This window comes from Eleginops maclovinus, chromosome 3, assembly GCF_036324505.1.
Source record: "Eleginops maclovinus isolate JMC-PN-2008 ecotype Puerto Natales chromosome 3, JC_Emac_rtc_rv5, whole genome shotgun sequence".
NCBI lineage: Eukaryota > Metazoa > Chordata > Actinopteri > Perciformes > Eleginopidae > Eleginops > Eleginops maclovinus.
Window position 1 is genome coordinate 2,699,314 of NC_086351.1, and position 14,026 is coordinate 2,713,339.

Sequence of the window (14,026 nt, forward strand, 5' to 3'; positions counted from 1 at the left end):
TAGTATGCCCCTTTATTTCTGACGGCCCGCTCTATGGTGTCCTCTACAGCTGCTGTGTACCTGCTGTATGGAGTACAGTTTGATGCCGGTGCTCCGGTCCCAGATGCAGATGAGGTCGTCCAGTCCCGAGCTGATGACGCAGGAGGTGGTGCAGACCAACGAGGTGACGTCGCCCCGGTGACCGTAAACATGGCTCACACGACTCCCCGTCAGGACGTCCCACAGGCAGATGGCTCCGTCCTGCCCGCCGCTCGCCAGCACCATCGTCTGAGGAGGCAGAAGCGTGTTATAGGACTTTCCATTTCTGACAAACTAAACAACGACTGGTTTCAGCATAACAACGTAAGACATTTTCGACATACTTTACTACGACTTTTCTGACCTTCCCTAACAAACTGTCACCGTAAAGTCTTTTCTCACGTCCACCAGAAACATTACTTGGCTAAATTGTAGATACAGTACTGGAGGACAGTGTAGGAGCCAAAATGCTACTCAGCCTGAGTTCATTATTTGTGTTATTATTATTATTTGTTTATCACTTGTATTTGTATTTGTTGAGCACTTCAGTTTATTGTCACATGGGTGTGGTTTGTATACACATAGGTCCACCTGCTGTATGCCGGGGGTTTAATGACAGAGGGTGAGCTAGAGCCGTTTTGTTCTACTAAAGCAGGGACTCCCTAACCCCCAGGGGTGCGCGAGCTGAGACATGTAATGGTGGTCTGGTGTAAAAATATTACACAGTGTTGTTTTTTAAGTGGGATTTTTCCATAGGCTACAATAAGCAGTGGCTCAGTCAGTAGGGGCTTGGACTGGGAATCGTAGGGTCGCCGGTTCAAGGCCCCGAACAGACTTGAAATATGGAAAGTGGACTGCCCAGTTCACCTCCTAGGTCCTGCTGTGGTGCCCTTGAGCAAGGCACCGGACACCTCCAATCCCCCCTCCCCATTGCTCCCCGGGCGCTGCACGATAGCTGCCCACTGCTCCTAGTGCTAGGATGGGTTAAATGCAGAGGACCAATTTCACTGTGTGTGCTCTGCTGTGTGCATGTATGTGACTAATAAAGAGGGTTTCATCCTCCGATTCTTCTTCTACGAAACAGGAACAATAAACATTTGCCTTTGTAATCCCTTTTATTTTAAATCAAAAAACTATAATTTATTAGTTTTTGATAGAAAGGCAGCCGCTGTCTTCTTCTACGTTTCACTGTAGCCTACTTGCGCGCCAACTCGTTTCATTCATTCTTTCAAATATGACTAACTGGCTGAAATCAGGGAAACTGTCAAGTGGAACGTCTCATGACAAAGTTATTTATAAGGCGATAAAACAAAGCTTTGGGGGTGCGTCATACTGGTTGGGACGTAGAAGGGGGTGCGCCGCAAAAAAGGTCTGGGAACCGCTGTACACATAATCAAATCAAACAAAACTGTACGGACATTTTTATCAAACGCGTCACAGTACAAAGCTCGGCTCAGGCCTCTTGGCGAGCCAAATTCAACCGGGGATTTGGCCACCATACACAGCGTAAGAGAAAGGTGCTTTACCTGGTCTATGTAGATGGCTGTGATCCCTCCAGAGTGACCCTGCAGGGTGAAGAGGCAGCACGAGTCCTCCAGACGATAAATCTGATGAATAAACAACAGAGAGACTTTACTAAGATGACCTTTAACCGAGAACAGTTCAAACTGTTTGTCTAATGAGGTGTAGGCTTTTATGAACGTGTATATATTGGTGAGAAATGTACTGCGTATTTCATTTGTCACTAATACATTTTAGAGCTGTGATGTCATTTGTGGATCTGACGGTTACAAACATCACACAGACCCCTGGTATTATAAGCATGGTTTAAAAAGTGGATGTTGATTTTGCCATTGGAGAGATTTTCCCCATCAACTATTGAAGAGTTTGTCAGGGACTGGTGCTCAATAGCATTATACATTAAAGAGGAATAATGGGTGTAAAAATAAAGACAGGATACACTCTTTGACTAACCTTTCTGCTTTTCATGGTTTTAAAGCCTGTCCTTGTTCTGCTGGTGTTCAGTATGTTTTGTCTTAAGTGTATTTCTTTGTATTGTACCGTTGAAAGTAAAAAATATTGACCCTAAAAAACATCAGCCAGACGCTGGGAATGAGTATTCAGTGTGTTACCCGGACGGTGTGGTCCTGGCTGCCGGTCACCACCCTGCCGGCCGCCGCTCGCAGCACCGTGATTGGCTTCTGGTGAGCGCACTGTACGGAGCGCGTCAGCTGACAGCTGATCACATCCTCGCTGCTGTAACAGGGGGAGGGGGGCATGCTGCCTCGCCCAGGAGCACCTGCAGGAGGAGGAGGAAGAGGAAGAAGAGGAGATATTATATAGTGTTCCATCATATCAGGACCTCCGTGGCCGTTTCTTCCTCCTCTTTTACCGTTACTATGTTATATCAATTGATTTTCTCCCAGTTAATTAATCGTGTAATCAACTTTCAGCTCTAAGTAACATGCATGATCACACATTTGTAAAACATCTAACAAAGTTGTGTCCTGGTACATAAAATCAATATAAGAAACTGAATGCTATTTTCAGGAAAAAGAGGTTAAAGTTGTTACAGATTCTTAATCACTAATCAATCCTACGAAAGAATATATAGCCTCTACTGTTTTACAACGGCAGGGAAAGATCAAGAGTGATGTAGCCTCACCTCTGTACTGCAGCAGACCCAGAGGCTTGTTTATCTCAACAGTGAAGAAATCCAGAGATCCGTTCAGCCGAGCCGCTACGATTCTGAGGAGGGAGAACCAAAAGTCTCAGGATAAAGCGCAACGATGCTCCTCTACTAAACATCTATCATTGTACAGTAAATCGCTTCAATCCTCTGGCATGGTTAGTCGATTTGGACTGCATTTAGTTTTATATTTACTAAGATACAACGAGCTAGCATATACATCATATACTGTACATTTGGAATGTCATCCAGAGAGAAAAATCCACATTAATCCTGAGTCAAAGGGTTTGAAGTATCTAGCAATAGCAGCGTGCAAAAATATGGACTACAAGTCTTTGTTGAAAGGATGGGAAAAACTGAAAGTGTATTATTTCCCCCAGAAAGACACTAACAGTTATTTACCAAGTGCTAAAAAGTATTATTTTATCCGAGTAAATAAAGTACATGAGAGGCACATTCATGCTCGTCTTAAATAACACCTGAAAGAATAAAGAAAACAATAATCAGTCCCATCCCACAGGAAGCAGAGTGTGTGTGTGTGTGTGTGTGTGTGTGTGTGTGTGTGTGTCACCTGTTGTTGAGGAAGGCTAGAGCTGTGATTCCAGAGACTCCGTCTTCATTAACGCAGCGCAGCGACCCCTCCACTGCGTCCCATAACTGTAACGAGACATGACTTTAGATCAATTCCACAGAGCATGTCTTCATTGGAACGGGCATTTAAAAGCATCATGAGAGGAGGCGGGGCTTCATCTTATCCTTCAGACTCAAAGGACAAACACAGTATTATATAACTCCATCTTCCACACCTCCAGTTTCCCGCTGCTCCTCCCCGCAGCGATCAGGTTCCCTCGGAGCTCCAGAGCCCAGACGGAGCTCTCCCAGTCCGCCGTCGCCCCCGCTGCGGAGCCTCTCTCTGGGGTCAGGGAGGCGGCTGCGTCCCCTAAGCTTGGTCTCCTCTGGAGCCCCGGGGCCCCTGAGGGCGGCGAGGACGAGGCTGAGGAAGGTGAGGGGTACGCTGAGGGGGAGGGGGGCTCGTGCTCCATGTAGGCGCGCTCCACCAGACCTCCGAAGTCAAAGCCGTCCCGGGGCGGGGTGAAGAGGTGGGAGGGGGGCTGGGAGGCAAAGTTGGTGTCGATGAGCGGCGTGAGGTCGGGCTGGTCGTTGAACAGAGTCGGACGGGCGGGGGCAGAGCGGCGCCTCAGCGGGAAGCCGTCCTCCTCCAAGAGCCCGTCACTGAGGGAGGTTTCAGAGCCCAGACACTCCAACTCGGAGGCTCCGCCCACGCCGTCCCAGCCGTCCCGCTGCTCCCAGCAGCCACTGCTGCTGCTGCTGCGCCTCAGCCTGGGGAGGAAACAGAGAGCAGCTCCATCAAAAGGCTGTTGCTTTTATTGTCATTTACCTGTTGTTATTATTAGGTGTAGCTCCAGTAGTTTGCTTTTACAATTATAAGGTGATATTTTTTTCCATATTTGTGACATTTGAACATTATTTAGTAGAAGGTTTTAAAAAAGCCCAATAGGTTTTCTGTGTTGCTGCACTGTTTATCATCCTTGGTATGATTGTGTATTTTAACAACAACTAAATAAACATCACTCCTGAGATCCATTAAGACGGATAATTTGCTCTCCATTTATTATATTAATGGGTATAAACTTGTTGCATATACACATCATCATCAGCCGGTAAGCAAGACTTCATTTCAGTACAGAAATCAATTCTAAAGCACGTTTGAGGTTATTGTAACACAGGATCACCACCAGAGAGCACTGACACGCTGGTTTTTGTAAATAAATATCAAAAGTCCTGCTCAGTAAACACTTTGATCACAGTTCTTAAAATAAAGAAATACATAAAGGACTGTTTTTCTATAAAACACACAAACCATAAAGATGACATGAATTAAGCAAAAGGATTAAAGATGGTCAACAAGAGCAGAGTAAAGATTCAAATAAAAAGCACTGGACAGATTCAGCACAAACTGAGACATTAAAATGAGTATTGTGAGAAACCCTCACCCCTGGTGTGGGATGACGGTCAGACAGTCTCCAGTCTGAGCGTCCCAGACCCGGATCTGTCCCGCCAGGCAGCAGCTGGCCAGCAGCATCCCGTCACTGGCCAAACACTCGATGTCCTGCAGCACAGAGACACAGAGCGTCAAACCAACCCCAACATGGAGGAGCTTTTTTCAATCTGCGATGGAAAACGATTTTTGCCTCAAATTCATCTTAGGAAGTATTTCTTCACACCCCCTGTTGGGAGGCTTTTGTCTCCCTCCTGATGTCTACTACAAAACCCCATGCTAAGACAGCCTCATGGTCAAAATGCACTCTGGAACAATGTGTGAATTTGTTCCGTCTCTCTGTCTGAGTGCCTGCTCACCATGCTGTGGCCCCTGAGCAGCAGCGGGGAGATCTCGCTGACGGGGGGCGAGTATCCGTAGTCGTCGCAGGGCAGGTCCCCTCGGCGCCGGCGCCCGTGAGAGACCCCGTTCTGGCCGTAGTTACGCGGGCAGAGGACCCGGTAGAGACAGAAGAGCAGCAGCACCAGCAGGACGCCCGCCGCCAGACCCAGAGCCGCAACCCTGGGGAGGGGGAGGAGGAGGAGGAGGAGGATAAATATTTTGGATTCTCATCACTCTTGTGGTCCTGCAGCGTCTGAACCATTGTTAGTGTGCCATATGGACGACCACAGCCTTCTAGTGGTCGCATTTGAATACTTTTGCATTTAATTCCTGTTCCATTATTATATACATGCAGTAACATATACTACTCATTGTTTAGCCGTGGATGGATAATAATTGGCTATTACTAATGGGTGCTTTTCTCTATATTTAACATGTTAGCTACTTTACTATTGTTTGCCTTTTATATCTGCTACGTAAGTTTTGCTCTACAGCTGTACATTTCCCTGCTGTGGGACTTATAAAGGATTCTGAGAATACTTCAAATTACAATACAGTAGCCCGACATGCACATTGTTCTGAAATCTTTTCCACATTTTCAGCACATTTTGAATACCTTCAGGTCTGTAAATTAAAACATAATCCAGAGTATTCAAAGATCTACTAAGTGTCTTTATTTTTAAGATGAAGATGAAGATGAAGATTCAACTTTATTGTCATTGCACAGAGTACAAGTACTAGGACAACGAAATGCGGTCTCTGCATTTGACCCATCCTAGTGTTAGGAGCAGTGGGCTGCCATTATGTACCGCGCCCGGGGAGCAGTGTAGGTAACCAGTGTCTTGCTCAGGGACACCACGGTGGCACTTGGTCTTTCGGGGACTTGAACTGGTGACCTTCCAGTTCCCAGGCCAAGCCCCTATGGACTTCGCCACCACTTCGCCCTACTTCGCCACCACCGCCCTTGTTTAATAAATGCATTTCAATTGCAGGTACATTCTTACACAACACAACTGAGAGCCGAGCCTCAAAAATATTCCTCTGGTAAAACCTGATAATGTGGTAGTGAGGTGTTTGAAATGAACTCTAAGAATCCTGAAGCATTGAAATCTTTGTCAAACAGCTGATTTAAAGTATAGGATGAGGTTTTTTTAACGAGACTTCTGTTGTTTTACAACATGTTTAACACATAGTATTACAGCTTCCTTCCTGTAGCTCTAAAATACATGTTAGTTCCTTTAAAATGTTCTCCGTGTCTCACTTGTTTTGTTGCCACTCATCACTCCACTCAGTGTGATAACTACAGGTATGGTATCCACTAGGGCTGGGATCACCAGGGTCCCCACGATACTATGGCGATACAATAGTCTTGCAGTAAACAGTAACATAAGAGAAACCAGCCGTAAAACTGAACAAATAACATGTTGTTGTATTTATGTCAGCTCAGGATCAGCAGTCTGAGTACTCTGCAGCAGACACTGAGTTTATCCAGATTTACTGTAAATAATGTTCTATTTCTGAACAAACCTCCTGTGTGCGACTGTGTCTCTCAAAATTTGAATATGAATAGTTTATATTATGAAATATCGATACTTGGCGTCCGTGTATCGATACAATATCCCCACGCAAAGTATCGGGACACCAAGCTGTACTGATTATTTCCCCCACCCCTAGTATCCACCGGCATTCTCCCACAGTGACGAATCTGCCTCCTCTACACTCTGCTGTGGAATGTGCCATAACTGTGAGGATAAATCCAGAGACCTGCTCTGCCTGAAATACCGGACCCTGAGTGTGAGAGTGGTTGTGTCATTTAACAAAAGACTTGAGGTTTGGCGGCTTTTTGCTTTTATGAGACAGATAGGTATTTATATTCTCTACTACGCACTGTTACATGTTATTCATTTTCAAGGCCATTTAATAATTGATTTCTATTTTTTAAATGTATTTATTTATCTGTTGTCTTTCATTAAATGTCATTTTGGGTTAAACTTGATTTTTTTAAACGTTGTTTTCAGGTTCATTTGGGAGGGGGTGTGTTAGTTGTGAAGGGATTTCTTTTTTTTAATGATTAGAAATGCACTTCTTTGATTGTAATACTATCAATCAGTGCTTCAGTAAACATGTTAGCCAAGACAAGACGGAGGAAAGGTCCATAAACAGACTGAAATCGGGAGGTTTTAATGACATTTCAGCGTTTTAACCTCATTAAGAATATTTAATAAAAAGGGAGTTTTATCTTAATGGTTGAGCAACCAGGCAGCTATCTTAGCATAGCATATTTTTGGAGGGCTTGCACTGTCCAATTACAATTTAACTGGATATTTTTGTGCCGAGTTACTCTCTCAGGTACAAGGCTGTCCCGGTGAACCAAATTCCTGAGCTGTGCAAATGAAACTGCACTTCCTTAGATAAATAACGATGTGAAAATGAGTCAGTCTGTACTTCTTTTGTTAGCTTTTCAAAGTCGGCATTAATCTTGATCTTGGGTCATGTCATCGAAAGAGCCTCCAGAAGACTTTGATCTGCGCTCGTCTGAACAAACGCAGCTCATTAAACCAACACTCAGGAGCTGCTTCCAGTCTGTGTCCCTTCTCTTTCCTGTCTACCTTCAACACAAAACGCATAGACACAGATTCATGGTTTGTTGTCTGTCAGAAACAAAGTTCTCTTATTTAAAAACAAACACACTTCAGAAGGCCATTCAGCTACAAATTCACAAAGCTAGACACATTTGAAAAGCAGGAAATAGTTTTGAAAGCAGGAAACAGACATGTTCTCAGTCTTGTGGTTATTAATAACCAGGTGTTTTGAGATGCTACTATTTATTTACACATTTACACTCATTGATTAAGAGCTTTGAAAAGATCACCCTACTAGTTTTCTGTCTTTAACTCTAAGTTGTTTGCTCTGTTTCTTGATACAGACCTCATGAACGCATCCCGAGAGAAATATCGTAAATTAAAAACGAGCACATGTATAAATACTGATGCATGAGGAAGCAACAATGGATAGATGTACTCTGATGCAGACAGCAACCATGACGCACAGCTGGTAATAGTGCTGAGCAATATTTGGATATCATATCAATACAGTGATATAAACCTAGTGTTTGATTAGAGTATTTCCTGGTTTAAAGGCAGCATTAAAGGAAACTCATTTTGCATGTTTTATTATTCCTCTTTTAGTAGCTCTTGTAGGTATTTTACAGAAAGACCAATAGTGAACCCTGCAATATATACACAATATCTATATAGGGGTATTTGGTTGGAAATATTGGGTAGTGCAGACAGAACACGCTCTGGATTTAACGCTTCAAATAGGCTGTATTCATTTAGTATTGGATGAGTGCGGTACATTTGTGTAAAAGAGCTGCCTGTGTGACACACTGCTCCATTGTTTGATTTTGTTGCGGCATGCAAAGATCTTATCAAGAGATAAATAAAAAACAATTCCCCAGAACCTGTGTTGCAACGTGCTCTGAATGCTTCTGTAACATCACGTTCACCTTGATCCCGCTGGTGTCCTCGGGGCCATCAAAACACGCCTTAAACGCTCTGAAGGTCACAACCTTGACCCAACCCCGGCTGATAGCCTTCGTATCAAGAGCTCGGCCTTCCACGGAGCGACAACACTCTGCCTCACACAACACGTGGAAACTAAACAACACACTCTGTCCTGTCAGTGAGGGAGGGAGGGGGAGTGTTGTCCTGGTAGCAAAGTGTTTAATTGGACCAAAGGTTTGACTCGGAGACAGTTTTCTTTTGGACTAAAAATTCCCCAAACTGTATGAGAGCCTGGATGCATCAGTGTGTCAAATGTCACTGTTTGCTATCTTCGCCGAAGCAAAGCTAGAGATGGGGAAACAGAACGAGGGAGGCTTGTTTTCCACACCTTCAGAAAGGTTCATGTCTTTCTCACTGAACCAGCATGGCTTTAAAACACCTGAGATCTGATTACAGATGAGATTGAACAGTACAGGAAGTCTCTGTTTGGATGGGAGTGGTTGCAGAACCTGGGTTACTTTTGAGTTGTGCAAAAACCATGTGTTTATTTATGTAGCACCTTTATGGTTTTAGTCAGACTTTGGATAGAGTTGTTTTTTTGTCCTAAAATAGTGAAAAGGTGTCCGTGTGTGTGTGTGTGTGTGTGTGTCTGTGTACTAACTTGTAGAGGGTGAAGTCCGTCTGTAGGTCTGCAGAGACCTTGGGTATAGAGGGAGGGGGGTGCCTCGTGTCCTGAGGGTGACGTGTCTCGATGGCCTCCTGGGGGCTGAGGTGAACGGTGACGGGAATGACGGGCAGGATGCTGATGTACCTGCAACAGAGCGAGAGATCACTGAACCTGACGTGTGGGTTTTTGTAGGATCCAGAACTAGCAAATGCTCCTTTTCAAATAAAAAGGTTTACAGATGGCGGGCGAATACAACATGTTCCTGGCTTTCACACCACCACCGTGTTTGAGGCCAACCTACATAAGCTGGATGAAAGAGATGTGATATGTAATGTGTTTGTCCTCCTGCAGGAGAACCTACAACACACTTAACAACATCCTGTGACTCTCCCTCCTAACTCACCTCTTGGCCAGCGTGATGTTGTAGTAGCTGAAGAGCGACGGCCAGTGCCTGAAGGACAGCCTCCTCCAGCCCTCCTCGTCCTCGGCCCCCCAGGTGATCTGAGGCACGGCGGGCGGCGGCGGAGGCTGGGGGAGAGGCCCCGCCCTGGCAGCGCCATGGTGGCCCTGTGATTGGTTGTCCGGTAAGGGGGTTGGATCTGGTGCGGGGTGGATGCTCAGGGTGCTGGTGGGGTCGACTCCACGAAACACAGGGGCCACGCCCAGGTGAGGGGGCAGGCCGCCTCCTCCGGGATCTCCCAGGGGGCTTTGCTCCGACACCTGTGCAGCCAGGTAGGTGCGTATTCCAGCCGGGTCGGTGTAGACCAGGATGCCGATCCAGATAACCGTGCCGACCTGGAGAGGAAGACGATACTGATTGGTCTGTGGAGCTGTGTTCTCTGAGACTTCACTTATACTTTGCTGATGTAAATATTCACTACGGTTAATTTAGGAACAAGTAGAGCTTTATGGCATATCAGAAAACCCCTAAATCCCTGGGAGTCGAGGGAAAGGACATCAGGGGAATAAACAGAAACGATTACGCCATAAAACACGATCCAGTTTCACCAAAACCAACTCGAGCCGTCCTGTGAAACTACACAACCTGCTCCAGAAAGTTACACAATGAAGAACCGAGTGAGGCTGATAGAGACACCATTGTCTCTGTAGACCGGAATTTCAAGATGAAATCATTACAAAATGTTTCGTTAAGCCCTCAAATTGCAAAGCCCTTTGGGACTTTAACACAAGGAGTATGCAGTTACTGAGAGGAAGGCTCCGGGCACAGGAACAGTTTTATGTGTAAATCAAACACACATTTATTGACAGTCCGCTCTGAATCTTCTCACCATGATGATGCGCTGAGCCAGGCGAGTGCGGGCCAGGAAGTAGACCACCCTCAGCCTCTTGGGGAGCCTCAGGTTCCTGAAAGCGGGGGTCTGCAGGGTGATGGTGTGGGGGGAAGGCCGTGGGGGAGGTGGGGCTTCACGTGGACGCAGCGGGCCGGGTTTGGGAGGCGGGAGTCCGGCTTCAGCTGGGAGGCGGCGGTTCAAATCAGCCAGCTGGGGAGGGGGTGAAGAAGTTTACACATCTGGATAAATGTGATTAAGACTAAAGAGTAAAAGTCATGTGACGTATTCGTGATGAATCCGGATCCTTTAAATGTGTTTGATTGTTTCCAGTCTTACATATATTTAGGAGCCTGAGACTTAATTTGCATTGCCATATCTACCCTGTAGCTGCCAATAAAGCCTTCGAATCTTGAATGATATTGGCACATCATCATCAGATCAACATTAAACAAATCTAATGGAGCAACCGTCCCAAAACCCACATTCCCTCTAGCTAAATAAAGTACTTTGATTCTGAAAGGACAGGCTAAGATAAAGGTTGGCATGTTTTACAGATTGAAATCAGGGTTATTTTTGGCCACTAATTCATTGTTTCTTATGTCTGCATCGGGCAATGATAACTACAAAGGCCATGATAATGTTGACTCTACTACAGGAGACACTTGATGTCCTCTGAATTTAGATGGAAAAAATATCGCAATTGGAATATTTCAGCAAACAATGGAATATTCTGCATCCACAGTAGCCGCCGTATTAATCACACCTTTACATTGACCACTTTCTCCTTCGTAGGATTAAGGATTAAAGCAGATTATTTTGTGTCTGGATGTAAACATAGTATGGGTTTATGGCGCTAACACCCATTGAGCTTTGGCACTGAGCTAAACACAAATGAAAGGTCTCAGTGTGTGTGTAGATTCTGAAGTACACTTGTGAAAACTGTAATCTGAAAACTATTTGAGTGTGTGTGTGTGTGTGTGTGTGTGTGTGTGTGTGTGTGTGTGTGTGTGTGTGTGTGTGTGTGTGTGTGTGCCGGTGACCTGCATCTGACCTCTGCTGTGTGACCTGAATCTGCTCATGAGGAAGAGCTTGGACCCAATTCCTGATACCCCTTTGGTTACATCTGGGATTTGTACATTGTTTCACGAGCGGCTGCTTTTTAATAACAAACACTCGCAGACTTCCCAAAAATTGAAGATTATTCAATTGCTTTTGAGGAAAACGGTTGCATACGTGTGTGATTTGAATATACTTGAAAGCGTCTGTCAGAAAAGGGGGAAGTTCTCACCTCCATGCGTCGGATGTCTATCGATAGCACCGTGGTGAAGAAGAACATCTGCAGGAAGAAGTCAGACACCAGCCCCACCACAGCAAACAGACAGAACTCCTACAGCACACGGGAGCAGAGAGTCAGAGATGCTTTAATCACCGGCAAGGGTTCATTACATTTGGCCCCCACCCCTAGACTTATAATAAGTGCCAAAACCGTAAAGATTCAAACTCAGAACATCAAGAAAAATGCAGATGTATTCACTTCAGGCGAGTCATACCATTGTAAGTGCTGCTGAATTAGTTTCAAGGCCTAAAGGGACTTTTTTAAGTCTTTTACTTCCTTTTTTTATTCTAATTTTCATGCGGAACAGATGGGTTATCAGAATGCTTTTCAGTGCAGATGAAAGGCAAACATCTGAGATAAAAATATAAACAAATAATCAAAAATGAAATAAATAGTATTCTCTTGTGAATATCTTAAGTGTCAAAGGAGCCGTTAAGTAAGTAGCATTAAGATAAGTACTTTATTCATCCAAAACTGGGATTTTGTTTTGGTTGCAGCATAACTAAAAACAAGGATTGCACATCATTAGAAATTAAAAAGTATAAATAAACAACTCTAAAACAGAAATGAACCGGCAATAGAGAGTATACATATACAGCTGACCATAAAGATAAAGAATCTATCAACTGTTTGGCAAATCAACACAAATAATTGCATTTCAGTGTGTATTGAACAGTTTGCATACTTAAAAAGTAGAGTGGAGACATCACACCACTAACAACCAAAGCACATAGCATTTCAAAACTTTGTAAAAGGTTCAAAATGAGAAGTCATTATGGTTTCTAAACGGCATGAAGCAGCTTAATGTCTTCATGCCGTTCTAAAAGTGTATCTTCATTGTTTATTTATTGCAAGCTGCTTTGGATAAAAGCTTCAGCTGAATGAAATGAAATGTAACGGAGACATTAAACACACATTCTGCCTCGGTACATAAGACACATCCAAGTATTTGTTTGTTATACTTCAGATGGGACAACATAGGAGTGTTTGTGTCACCTGGATAGCCGGCACCAGAGTGAAGTATCCGATGAGGATGATGCACAGTTCAGTGGCCATGTTCTTCATGATAGACCAGCTCTCATTACTAAGGCCTGCACAGGAATACACAATGTTAGAAATAATATATCTCACATGCCAATTCATGCAACTTCAATCTGCAAACACACACACACACACACACACTCTTTTCTTACCCTGAGCGATGCGGAGTTTGACCTCGAGGTCGACGGGAGTGGACACCACGGATTTGGTGAGGACCAGGACGTTCTCCAGGCCGATCACCACCACCAGATAAGGGAAAATCTCCCTGCAGACAGAAGATAACACACTTTCAAACTCAGGACTAAAAGAAGACGCTTTACCAGGACCCCCTGCTGTGCAGGGAGGGGACAGTAGAAGCAAAAATGAAAAAAACAGCCCAAAGAAAAAAATAAAGCAAGTCTCTTGGTGCAAAAATGTCACAATATTAGTTTCCATTTAGTAACTTATTCATGCTGGGAATCCCCTCCCCAAAGATCTCTGTGACTCTGAGACCCTCACACTCTTCCAGTCCCGCCTCAAAACTCATCTCTTCCCCTCTGCCTACCCATAGCCCCCCCGATCAATCCATGCCCGTTGTTTGTTTGTACTCCCCCAACCCTCCCTTATATTGGAAAGCGACCTTGAGTCCGAGAAAAGCGCTATAGAAATATATTATTATAAATCTATATATTATAGTTACTATTATTACTATTAATAATAATATTATAAATATTACTATTAATATTATTATTATTATTATTATTATTATTAATAATAATAATAATAATAATAATAATATTATTATTATTATTATTATTATTATTAATAATAATAATAATAATAATAATATTAATATTAATATTATTATTAATATTATTATTATTATTATTATTATATGATTTATAAAGACCCCATCTATGGTGCAATTTAAATATTTTGTAGTTTTTTAGCTACAGTGCTTCACGTAAGTTTTTGTGATTATCGGGATAATATTGTAAATTGCAATCATTTTGGAAAGGATAAACCTGACCTGAAGAGGAACAAAACAATAAGACGTCAGAATAAGTTGGAGCAAGACTGACGGCTGAATCCTAAAT

At 43.8% G+C, this 14,026-nt stretch overlaps 1 protein-coding gene across 1 annotated transcript in view; it reads right to left on the reverse strand.

The window, feature by feature from the left end:
* scap (SREBF chaperone) overlaps positions 1-14,026 on the reverse strand; it is a 31,273-nt gene that overhangs the window by 2,050 nt on the left and 15,197 nt on the right. Inside the window, exons 9-22 of the mRNA XM_063879692.1 lie at positions 13,103-13,215; positions 12,906-13,000; positions 11,862-11,960; positions 10,571-10,783; positions 9,685-10,076; positions 9,276-9,425; positions 5,087-5,288; positions 4,723-4,838; positions 3,514-4,048; positions 3,279-3,364; positions 2,684-2,766; positions 2,151-2,317; positions 1,545-1,625; positions 61-267 (exon numbers count right to left, since the gene is read on the reverse strand). Of these exons, the coding sequence (XP_063735762.1) occupies positions 61-267; positions 1,545-1,625; positions 2,151-2,317; positions 2,684-2,766; positions 3,279-3,364; positions 3,514-4,048; positions 4,723-4,838; positions 5,087-5,288; positions 9,276-9,425; positions 9,685-10,076; positions 10,571-10,783; positions 11,862-11,960; positions 12,906-13,000; positions 13,103-13,215 (2,539 nt within the window). The remainder of the gene's footprint in view (positions 1-60; positions 268-1,544; positions 1,626-2,150; positions 2,318-2,683; positions 2,767-3,278; positions 3,365-3,513; positions 4,049-4,722; positions 4,839-5,086; positions 5,289-9,275; positions 9,426-9,684; positions 10,077-10,570; positions 10,784-11,861; positions 11,961-12,905; positions 13,001-13,102; positions 13,216-14,026) is intronic.